Genomic DNA, 13,016 nt, shown 5'->3' on the forward strand with positions numbered 1-13,016 from the left:
TAGACTTGGTTTCTGCCTAATGCAATATTGTACGTGTTCCACAAATTATTTTACTCTGGAACTTATGAGACTGTATTGGTGTTCTTGTGCTTCCATGCGAGACCAAATCAATATTTGTTGGTGCAAAACATATTGAATACGATTTGATGTTTTATATTCGTTTTCAAGAAAGGTTTGTATTTTGCAAAACACTGGGATTCTCTGAATTATTGTGTGTTAAGGCGTCAGAATAGTAAGAAAAGACTGCTACAGAACTCGCAGTTTAAGAAGCACGTTGTGCATTTTCTTGCCACATGGTCTGGTAAAGTTTAATCCACATTTTGGCCCCACAGATGCTTAACTCCTGTCACCATGAGTTTATGAAGGCGCGTTCAGGGATTTTACGGATGTGGGAAGGGACTGAAATGACGGCGAGTGTCATCGGAGTTATTCTGCAGCCACTCTAGAACAATGTTATGAACATTTGGATGACAATTTTCTTTCAGCCTGGGGCTTCCCTTACACCAAATGCTCGGTAGCTTTGCCGTTTAGTACTATATAAATAACCAACATATTGTATTATGCAGGAACATTTAACAGCCTAAATGAAGATGAGCAGCAGGTGAAAACAGCAGTGCTTTTATCATAGTACACGGCCGCTGAGCTTTTCTGGTTAGCTTAGGCTCTGACTAAACAAGAGGGTCTGAAAACAAACCGAAGTGTTCCCGTTCCCCCACTGTACCCAGGATGCTTAACTAGAGCAGGGTTGTCCAGTCAGGTCATGGAGCACCTCTGCAGGCCAGCTTTTCAGGACAAACATGGATTATATAATGTAGATTAATTGTATGTAACTGTATCTTATATGGATATCTTCAACATCAGGCATGGATATGCAGAACTGCTGCATTGATATTGGATGCCCCTCATTGTTGGACCCCTCCCTGCATTGGTGTTGGACACCCCCCCTGCGTTGGACACCCCCCCTAGCATTGGTGTTGGACCCCCCCCCCTGCATTGGTGTTGGACACCCCCCCCCTGCATTGGTGTTGGGCCCCCCTGCATTGGTGTTGGACCCCCCCTGCATTGGTGTTGGACCCCCCCTGCATAATGTTGATTAATTGAATGTAACTGTATCTTATATGGATATCTTAAACATCAGGCATGGATATGCAGAACTCCTGCATGGATATCTTAAACATCAGGCATGGATATGCAGAACTCCTGCATTGATATTGGATGCCCCTCATTGTTGTACGCCCCCTGCATTGATGTTGCCCCCCTGCATTGATGTTGGACCCCCCCTGCATTGATGTTGGACCCCCCCCCTGCATTGATGTTGGACCCCCCCCCTGCATTGATGTTGGATCCCCCCCCCTGCATTGATGTTGGATCCCCCCCCTGCATTGATGTTGGATCCCCCCCCTGCATTGATGTTGGATCCCCCCCCTGCATTGGTGTTGGATTCCCCCCCTGCATTGGTGTTGGATTCCCCCCCTGCATTGGTGTTGGACCCCCCCACGCATTGGTGTTGGACCCCCCCACGCATTGGTGTTGGACCCCCCCACGCATTGGTGTTGGACCCCCCCACGCATTGGTGTTGGACCCCCCCTGCATAATGTAGATTAATTGTATGTAACTGTATCTTATATGGATATCTTAAATATCTTCAGGAGAAGCGTGGCTCAGTGGTTAGAGGCGGCAGACCCGGAAGCTGAGATCAACTGTGGAGCAGGGTTCGATTCCCCGCCTCGGCGGGTCTCGGGCTCAAAAATTCCACGGACTCGATAATTCTCGCTCCGGTGCCTACTCGACTCACGGGGTCACACTCTGCGACTCTGGGCAATAGCTTGCTTAATCTCCACTACGGCCCCTCGCGGTGGGATGCCTGGCTTTCACCTTGTGGACACCCTGCCGGGGTTTCTCACAGGGGAATACCAGGACGGGTTCCCTAAGCAAGCGCTTAGATACCGTGTCGGTGATTTGCGCTATATAAATACATTTACATACAAACATCAGGCATGGATATGCAGAACTCCTGCATGGATATTGGATGCCCCTCATTGTTGGACGCCCCTGCATTGATGTTGGAACCCCCCCGCATTGATGTTGGACCCCACCCCCGCATTGATGTTGGACCCCACCACTGCATTGATGTTGGACCCCCTGCATTGAAGTTGGACGCCCCTCGTTGTTTAGAAAGTAGGCACACTCAGAAAAACGACAGCAAAAAAAGCTAAGACTGGAAAATATGAACAAAGAGCAACACAGGGCAACACGTTCTGTCCATTTATGCAGCAGGGACAGGAAACAACATCACAGTATCAATATGGAATGCCCCGGCTCCCTGTTTCAATTTAGGAAAGCTCTAACGACACACCAATTAAAAAAAAAAAACACACTACATCACAACACAGTAACAGCGTTCAAAACTCAGCTATGCCTGTAATCATATGTTGACTGTAACTTTCATCTTTCACCCTGTGTTCCGCTGATTGTCAGCGAGGTTTGCGCTTTACAAATATCATAAATACAGACACACATTTTGAGGTGTTAGTGTGCCTGAGGGTAGTGGAGTTTTCTGAAGGCTTATAGTTAGCCTCTTCTTTGGAGGCACGCAAGGTGAAGGTGATGTGAAAAACGGAGAACAAATCCTTGTCAGTCTGGGAAAAAAAATTACTTTTAAAGAAACAGGATTCGCAATGTCAGTGCATTTTGGTACTTGGGTTTGCTAATGCAGACCTATTGGCTTTGCAAAATACTTATTTGCAGATGCTGTTTAGCATCGGCAAAAGAACATTGTGAAACAAGCATTAGCCGCGAAAGTGACGCGGCAGCGAAAGTGAAAATTATCGTGATCTGATGGCGTCTGTGCACGCGTGCCTGCGAAATTGACGCAGCCGCGCATGTTAAAGTCATTGCAATCGCGGGCTAATGGTGGCCGTGTACGTGTACCAGCGCATGTGCACGCAAGCTTGAGGCCAGCTGTGGTAGCACTTTGAAAACCCCACTCACAAAATGTCTCGCCAGACAGTGCATGCACTGGCTCAGGCGAACCTAAAATGAGAAGCAGTCTCCTCAAAAAACTATTGGATCTTGTTGGCATGTGGCTTGCAGAACCTTGTCATTGACATGATAGTAATGAACTTGCATAAGCTCGTCAGGAGGAAGATGATATGGGTTGAAAAACCCATATAAGCGTGGTCTAGCAGAGTATGAGTGTCATCGAGCATGCATAGCAGTTGGACGAAGAGGGCTTGAACAATGTGCTTTAAGATCTGCTGGGGGAATGGTTATTGAGAGGTCACCAATTCTAACATTATTTTGCGGATATCAATTTGGGAAGACTAGATTATTTTGCACAGGTAAGTAAAAAAAAAAAAAAAAAAAAAAAAAAAGAAGGATGTTGCGGAGCTGCATTAGGTTAATTACCTTGATCAAGGTTAAGATGTTACATTGAAAGACTGACTTTCATTCCAGCTTTAAAACTAGATTCTGGAAGCACATCAGAGTGCAGTAACCAAAACAGTTTAAGTATAAAAACAAGAAAAATACCAAAGAACAGTACAAGGAATGTGCAGATTTACCATGAAAATCCAGACAACCAATAATACTTCGGAAAATGGGAATTGAGTGCATTGTTATTAAGACTACAGTAGCTGTACGTCACCTTACCATCGTCCCAGTTCTCTTGGCATGGAGGAGCCTGCCAATTACTCTGATGCACTGGTTTCTGTTTCTCTGTGTTTACATGAATTGCTGAAAAGCAAGAAAATAAAATTAGCCATTAGTTTTAGATATAAAATATGTAAAGACCAGAAAACAGATGAAAAACGATTTTAAGACAATGGTATCATAACATTATCCACTTCCAAAATAACAGTCCACGGTATCATGGTTTTATAGTTCCACATTCTACTGGCAGTAAGGAAATTTGAATTTGTCATCTGCAACAATATGTAGCTTGTAGCAGTGTAGATTCACAGGCTGAGCACACTCCTGCTATTAACATTACAACTTGCTTTTCTTCAAAGAAAGTGTTTCAGTTTTGAGGTGACACAGTGTACCACTCCTGAAAGATTGTTCCGCCTCTCTCTAGGAGTAGATAGATTTATGTAGCAGTATGAAGTGGTTATATCGGTATCCTTATGCATGACCACATCTGCTGTATTTCAAGGTACAAATAAATGGTTATGGGTAACATGTTTTCATTTGTAGCATGTGCAGCAGTAGACATATGCTGCGCCTAGGCTAGAACCCAATACCTTTCTTAATGCCTTGAATTGCAAGCAAGTGAATTGGACATTTAGAAAATGGTTTGGAGTGTTTGCTCACCTAATGCCTCGTCAGATGCACATATCCAACAATAATATTTAGTTATCATGTGGATAGGATTGCAAGTGGCAGATTTACAGAGATCCTATTTCTAAGCAATGTCTTGGTGGCACCCTTTCTGCGAGCAAAATTTGCATGTGGCACAGAATGTACTCGATCAGAAAAATGGGAGAGAGGGACGGAGAAGCAGGGTTTCCTTTGTCTTCCCAGGTTGACAAGCTTATAATCAGTGAGAATAAATCCGGTGTCATTTTTCCAGAGTCTCAAAAAAATTGTGATGGAGACCCTCAACAACACTAGCACATTGTATGGTATACCTGGATTCTCCGCTGGTGTGGATGCCTCAATTTCACGAACTATAGGAGAAGCAATGTACACTAGAAAAAGTGCCGTCCAAGATGGGAATTGCAGTGGGCATGGATCTAGTGGCTTGAAGAGCGTTACCATGGGTCCAATGCGAAAAATGTTTATATTCAAAGAGGGAGCTGGTGGTAGTTTGGGTGGGATTAGCCTTTTGAGAATCTCTACAAGTGCTTTAATGACAGGGATTTTGAAAAGATATTGGTGCTGTCGGTTTTGTTAAATACCCAGCAACAGCTGCCAGGTGTACTCTCATGGAAATGTAGATTTCTCCAGACTTTTGCAGGTACAATAGTTTACAGACAATGTGCTCAACATATGCAGTAAACTGTTAATTTTAAGAGTAACAGTACAATACAAATCTATTTAGCCGCATAACATGTCTGCACAGAGGGCTTTCTGCATTCTTTTAAGGCTTGCATACACTCTTAATAGTCAAATTCTAACATTTCTAGTGCCAAATACCAAGGTTTAATTATTTAAGGTTGGGATGTATAGCTTGCTGTGATGTTAACTGAAAGTCTGGTCAGAAGTTGAGTTTTTTGTGAGGATCAATGGGCATATCCCAGAAGTAGTGTGTACCAGTGTTGAGTGCTAACTCTGGGGCAATGAGAATTACTTCCATTATTGCTGGATGCCTCTTCTGTACGACATATTGAATTGGAGGAATTGTGGAAAAGTGTAAACAAATGTTCTTGGTCAGCTCATCCAGAGTGTTACCTAGGAACTTTGGGTGTTGGTGCCTTGATGCAAAGTTTAGGCATTTTGCATTTATGTGTTTGGCAAACAGGTTCTTCATAGGCATCCCCCTAAGCTGGAAGTACTGTTACATAACCTGGGGGGTTCTCTCCCACCAGGGCCGTTTCTAGGTGTTTTGCCGCCCTAGGCGAGAACTAAAAAAATGCCGCCCCCTCCCTTTTACTACCACCTCCCCCCAAAAACGTGTTGGAATTATGAAGGTTCAACCAGTGTTCTACCTAAAGGTATTTAACAGATAACCATCACACAAGAGAATATGTTGTTAATTGGATATCTTCTCAGGCACTACAGTGTTGAATTCATCACACATTCACATAATATAACATAACAAGTCAATGTGTTAAAGAATTATTTGTATCATTTACCCCACTGTCAAAAAATTAAAACAATATTTCTGATGTCCTGTATATGAGCACATGAGGTAATGAATGAGAGGATAGGTTAGTGTGTTAGTGAGTATGAATTACTTTCTGATAATCTTGATTAATCTTAGTCGTCCTTGCCCCAGTTATTACTAGAGGTGTGTCCCAACTCGAGACGGCAAAATTCAGAAGCATGTTGAAAATGCAAACCAGGTCCACCTTTCTCAGTGCCATAAATAGGTAGCCATTCACAGCATTTTCCAGACATACCTAACTCTGATGGAGGCTAGGCAAACCAAGCGGAGGGCAGGAGTGATGTTATGATTAGGATGAGGACACGTAGGTCTAAGGATAAAGATGATTATCTGAACACATTACCTCTACATCATTCACACCCATCCAATTATCACTAATTAAAAATACTATTATCCCATTGTAGACTTTAGAAAAAACACACGCAAAGCAACCAATCCTGTAAGTAACAAAGCAGAGAAATCTACAACACACAGTCACCTCTGCCAATATACAGAAAACAATGCTGCCTAAACAGTATGCAGGCGTACAAGTAGCCCTTGAATGTCAGCTGCCATGCACACGAATGACCAACGGCCATGATCCTGCAAGGCAGCCAATACTGCTACAGCACCATGAGGAGCTCCATGGAGCATGTGGAGGCACAGGACTCACTGGAGTGTACAGAGTTGGGACTGGCCACAAAAGTAGAACAGCCACATTGGAAACATCCCATCAACAATGACAGACTGGTACAACTTCCCCAGCTCCCGGCAAGCCAAGGCTCCTATCAACATTCCTCCGCTTGCAGCTCCTAAAGGCTGCGAACACACCCCCATCTGTTCAGCTCCAGGGAACCAAGGGTCTCAATAATATTGATCCGAGCTGTTATATATTTCGTATAGGTGTCCTAATATAGGCATAATCGTAACTTGCCCTAATATAGACCTAATTCACGTTGCCCTTATGTAGGCATGATTCAAGCTATCCTAATATAGGCATGAATCATGCAACCCTAATATAGGCATGCTCCTTCACCTACATTAGCCCACAACACTCCGCAATAACGTGCTCTTAGAAATTAACCTTATCTAGCTTCAGCCCTGGATACAGAAGGAGGGGTTTTTCCTAACACAAGTCTTTCAGTGTACATCTCCAACAGGGCTCATAAATTATGCATGAACCATTATCTACGCACAAGGTCTATCTCTTATGTCTTCTTCTGTCCCACAAAATGTCAGCACTAACCACACATAGAAACAGTGGACACCCTTGGGGTATAAATATACCACATTTTGCCCAAGTAAGTTAGAGGAGATCGTGACTTCCTTGCTGACACACTGACCAGAGACGCTGTCATTTCTGCATGCAGAAGCTCCAGCTAGCAATGGTCTAAACATCCCATGCGGAGTGTCCAACTCGAGACCAGGACGGGGTCCTACATTCTCTCATTCTAAAGGTAACAGAGTTTATTAGAACCTAGAGGGACTCGCGAAATACCTACACAACACCTACATAGATGTTAGGTACATTTTAGGTACATATAGTTAGGGGACGCATCCTAGGAGTACGCATAATTATCATGTGTTTTATATCTATGTATGTATTCAAGATTATTGCACCATGATAGAGCTTTACTATTTCTTTATTCTTGTAGTGCTGCTAATCATATTTCTCTGTTACTGTTTAATGGTTGCTACAGCGCATTTCATTTACACTTGAAGAACACCTGCGCAATAAATACTTATTGCAACACGCCCAACTGTTTCTTCTGTTTAACTCTCTGGGAAGCAAATAAGTGAGCACGAGTGACTGAGTGAAAAGCAGTACATTGTTTCCACGATCCTGAGGGATCAGGGTTGTTCATGTTCGATAGTTGTTGGAAGGAGTTTCTAGTGACACTGTGAGCTAGCTGGTAAAATGTAAACAGGTTAGCATATCCAATAGGGGTGTACAGAATCAGTCTGACACCAAACCTATAGTGTATGTTAACCAAACGCGCAGAACCTATATAGGGATATAGGAAATACATGACAGAGCTTGTTGAGAAGCTCATAGTTTATAAACTCCCCATCTCAGACAAGCAGGGAGAAAAAACAAGAGGATGCTGTTAATGCCTGTAAATGTATGTCTGTTGGATGGGTGCACCTTGCTTTCACCATGCTTCTAGATTTTCCAGCCTCAAGGTGGGATTCACCTCATTAGTAATGAATGAGAGGAGGGCTAGGGTCATAAAAATAACACGTTAGTTCAGTTTCATTACCCCACTATACAGATACATTCACCTTTGTGTTATTGAGAATAGAAGTACAAGATACGTATTTTATGGAACACATACCAAACACAGATGTCAAGTGGCCTGAGGTGAAAGAGAAGCGTTGTTGAAAGCATTTTATATGACAGAAAGAATGAAGCTAGAAAAAATGCTTTCTCCAAACTTGTAGCAGAGTTCCCTATCTGCGTCACTCTAAAGGCACCCATTGGAACATCCCTTACCTCCATTAGATTGTGACTAAGAAGGGGATTTAATTCAACAAGGCACTTTGAAAGCGTGGTGGGGCAAGGCAAGCGGGAGATTGAGAGCCTAAAGCAACTGTGAGAAGAGCACGCTTTCATCAAAACCTATAAACACAAACAGTAATACATGTTGACACAAGGGTAATTGATGTCATTACGTGTGAGCCTCCTGCATGCAATTAGATATACATTTAGTGCCATGAGGTAGGATCCAATGTAAAGCACAGTTAACACTGATAACCACTGCTATAAGGAAATTATAGCACACTTGAAAGGAAAACGCTGTTTTATAAAGGCACCAAGCCGTCCCTTTTACTGCGCCATACTGCGGTTTCATTGTTTCTAATACAGCAATGTGTTGAGCAGTGGCCTGTCAGGAAGACAAAAGTGCACGTGATGGCGCACTGTACTTTCCTATTGACTGATGTTTCAGCTGCCTGTTTTTCATTGCTCCGAGGGTCAGGATTAGCCTAAACTATGCTGCACCGTAATTGGTTATTTCAATCTACTTTCATTGTGTAGTTCGGCTGTATTTCCAGAAACTTAAAAGCAACAGAATTATTTTAAGCCTTCAATTCAACGCATTCAAGATTAACCTTATACTCACCTTTTACAGTTTTCTGACTCATTATTTTGCCGCCCTCCCCCTTTTGCCGCCCTAGGCAGCCGCCTAGTCTTGCCTAATGGTAGAAACGGCCCTGTCTCCCACTTGTATGAATATATGTTGATGTGTTCTGAGTGGATCTTCACAATTCTTGCATTGGAAAAGCTATATCTAATGGCATAATGCCCAAGGCCAAATGGTATGTGGAAGTTTGGACAGTTGTGGAGAGTGCCTGTCCAGTTGTTTTTTTATGTAGTGCACTGTGGTTATATTGCCTCTTACAAGACCACTTTTTTACTAAAATGTTGTTATGAAATGCTTGAATGGGTAACTGCACTGCCATAACTTTCAACTGGTAGATATGAAGTAGTTGTTCCTAGGACGTAGTACAGTCAGGTGTTGCATGTGTGCACCCCTAGCCATCATGGATGAGTGGGTTGATGACTGGCTGAGGATGGCTTAAACAGTCGGCCTAGTAAATGGTTTGTTGTTCTTCCACCATTGTAGTTTATGCTAAACATTGGTCTTCACCAACACTAGATCCTTTCATTCCCATCCATTTGTGACCAGAGTCTCAGCAAGACACTACTAATGCAGACACAAGTGAAACCTTGCATGTGGGATGAGAGCAATACAGGATATCGTTCCTATCGTCTTCATTATCATATGCACTGTCAGATAACAAGACAGCGGGTAAAGAGGAAGCAACCTGTGAAATGGTATCTTTCTCTTGTTGCTGGTATTTGCTTCCCATGTGAGTGAATTCAGTGTGGCTCCCGAGACATAAGGGAGAATTTTTGGCACCAACTGTGAATTTAAATTTGCTGAGAAGCACAATCACTTGTGACATGTGGTTTAAAGCATTGTGCTGGACCCCCTTATCAACCAATCGTCCAGGTATGAGAACATATTAATTTTGCTGCACTTTAAGTGTATTGCCACTACTGCTAGACATTTAGTAAATCTTGCAATGGTTTGGTAACACCCACCGCGAGGGCTCTGAATTTATAATTTTAATCCACTTACCTCAAGTCTCAGATCGTGTTGATGCACCAGACTTATTGGGATGTGAAAATATGTGCTCTTTCAGATTGTGTGGCTATATAGTCTCTTACTGTTAGAAGTGAAATAGCATTCTGAAATGATATAATGTAGAGGTTCAGTGCTCACAAGTCAAATATTGTTCTTGATGTTTTGGCCTTTATTGAGAATGAGGAATTGTAGAGAGTACACTCCTTTCCCTTTTTAAATCTTAATCACTACTTTAATAACCCCTCGAGCCTAGAGTCAGCGCGCCAGCGCTGCTCTGCGAGGCATACTGTATTCGGTATAAGCAGTTTGGCCCCGCCCCCCATTTTTTATTGGTTCTTTCCTGTGCCTTTCTAACTACTTCTCTTGGGTGATGATTCTCGCAATTTGTCCTCCTTTTGGGTGTGTTTGTGACGTCCATGGTGACTGGCCCTGTTACAAGGGTCAGTTCCCTTCAGGTGTTTCATACTTCCGGTGCACTCCCTTTTAACATGCATTTTGGGACGAACATGAGCTCTTGTGCTTGGAGTCCCTGCGGGCCTCTTTGGGCACAGAGTTCCCGAAGAGACCAACGCTGCTCCTCTCACCCAGGACACACCCTGCACTTCACCAACACATCACTCCCCAGCATCACACCCGTATAATTTGATAATGGCTTGAGAACGCTGAAAGTGGCTTTCCTTTCCTGCTTGCTGGACTGAGCAAGGTAATGTGCTTATGAAAGGGTTTTTGGTTCAGGGAAATTACTAGGCACTCTGCTAACAGTAGACGCAATGGTTTAGAAGATAGAAAGGTTGAGGTGTGGTGCAACTGGGTGAGTGAATAAGCCCTATAACCCCCCAATTGTGTGACGGAAACAACTAAAACACTGCTAAATTTCAACTAGATACCAATGCACACAACAATTGAGTATGAAAAAGTGTGTCAGTGTAGACACATATACACTTGAAAGCAAAGCCAACAGAAAATACAAGGAGTTCCTAATAGTGACTTGCAAATGCTATTTTGCGAGTCACCGACTCGCAAACTAGCATTTGTAAAATTGCACTACCTTTTTTTGCAGTTGCAAACGGGTGCTAATTAACCGTTTGCGGCCATAAAAACGATTGTACATGTGGCCCTAAGTTAGCAAACTTCACGGTCTCGCTGCTTCATTCACAATCACTTTTAACATGTGCTGCCTGCTTTGGGGCCACTGGAATTAGTCAGCAATGGAGTTGTTGACTAAATTATGCAGCAATAAAAAATAAAAAAAAAGAGACAGCAGCGTTATGTGGTACATTTTCTGATACTTTATTATTTTGACATTTTTATACATACTACTGCAAAGATTTTGCCTCATTATTACCAGTGTAACATACAAATGCAGCAGTGAGAAAGGTGACCAGTCAACCTTTACAAAGGGCCCTTCACTTTGCAACACACATCAAATGATTTAATAACTTTTGATCCGTTTGAGCTACTAACAATTTTTTTGTTAACATCGTAAGATTATGCAGCAGATGATGTATTATGTGGCAGATGTTTAAATCGTTTGCAAACTAGGATATTTTGCCATTCATGTTTGACTTGCTCTTTTGGAAGAAGGGAGTGGAGGTGCTGATGACAGCATCTGCATGGCTCCAAAACAAGTGGCTTGGGATTCCACTTTTTTGCATATTTGGGACATTTTGTGTTTTGAATTCACTCAGTACCACCTCGACCTCACACAGCACCATCTGAGCACCACCTCTGCACAAGTACCACACTACACTAGCACCACCTCAGTATCACTCAGCACCACCTCCATCAGCTTCAGCACCACCTCCGCTTCAGCACCACATCAGCACAGCACCATCCCCTTGTAAGTACACCACCACCAGTGCAGCACCACCTCCGCATCAGCACAGCACCATCTCAGCACAGCACCACCTCCACATCAGTGCAACGCCACCAGCACGCCCCCATCTCAGAACCTGTGCAACCCCACCTCAGCAGCAATTCAGCGGGAAACATCATTTACAACGAAGGCATTACTACGCGTAACGTTTACTACGGTACACTTACCACGTAAACGTTTTTTCCACGCGTGTGCCTTCCACGATCGTATTTACGACGCAAGTTTCATTCATTCCGGTCTTTGTTGCTTCGTCCTGCGTGTACGTCATTATAGAAGTCCTTTTTTAATTTTGCTAGACGTGTTTTGACGCTTGTTTCCGTGGTTGGTGGAAGTAAGGGCTGCTGGTGAAAGGCATGCGGGTGACAGGTAAGAAAACTAATCTTTATTCTTATAAAAGTATTATTTAAGCGCACTTTAAATTAAATAAATTTTTAAATGTAACGTAATCTGTTTTTTAATGTTTTATACATCTATCTTTTGCTTTTTTCTGCAGTTTTGACTTTAAGCCGCTTTTTTAAAAGCATGAGTTATCTGTGAATATGCTTTTTTTTACATTTCTAGTTTTTGATAATGCTATGCCACAATTTAATAGCCTTAACGTTAATGCTTGGGGACACGTTTTTAGGGGGACAGTGAAAGTGACAAAAGACAAACGCTCTCACTAATCAACACATTTTTTTTAGCCTATCAATATCATTATGTACTTTTCAATGAAATATGTGCTTAAGGGACGTTAGAGGTTTCGTACCGTTTTTATTGCGTTGTATAATCCTGCGTTCTCAAATGCTGCGTGGTAAAGCCACATGCGAAGTAAAATTCACGTGGTAATGCCATGCGTGGTACTTGTTAGCGTTGTATAATCATATAAACAATTTAGCACCAATGTAGCTCCACTTCAGCATCAGCGCAGCATCATCCACAGCACAGCACCAACTCAGCACCACCTGAGAACCAGCACAGCACCACCACCTCAGCATCACTCAGTACCGCTTCAGTATCACTTCAGATAAGCTGATCACCACCACAGCACCACCTCAACATCAGCACGGCACCACCTCAACATCAGCACGGCACCACCTCCTCATCAGTGCAACACCAGCTACACATCAGCGCAGAACCCACTCCGCATCAGATTAGCACCCACTCCGCATCAGATTAGCACCCACTCCGCATCAGAGCAGCA

At 43.0% G+C, this 13,016-nt stretch overlaps 1 protein-coding gene across 2 annotated transcripts in view; it reads right to left on the bottom strand.

Moving 5' to 3' along the window:
- The window catches only part of LOC144829387 (uncharacterized), an 815,409-nt gene that overhangs the window by 616,317 nt on the left and 186,076 nt on the right, over positions 1-13,016 (bottom strand). For both annotated transcript variants that reach the window (XM_078688502.1, XM_078688493.1), the window contains exon 4: positions 3,652-3,735. In XM_078688502.1, the coding sequence (XP_078544628.1) occupies positions 3,652-3,735 (84 nt within the window). The remainder of the gene's footprint in view (positions 1-3,651; positions 3,736-13,016) is intronic.

This window comes from Lissotriton helveticus, chromosome 1_1, assembly GCF_964261635.1.
Source record: "Lissotriton helveticus chromosome 1_1, aLisHel1.1, whole genome shotgun sequence".
NCBI classification, from domain to species: domain Eukaryota; kingdom Metazoa; phylum Chordata; class Amphibia; order Caudata; family Salamandridae; genus Lissotriton; species Lissotriton helveticus.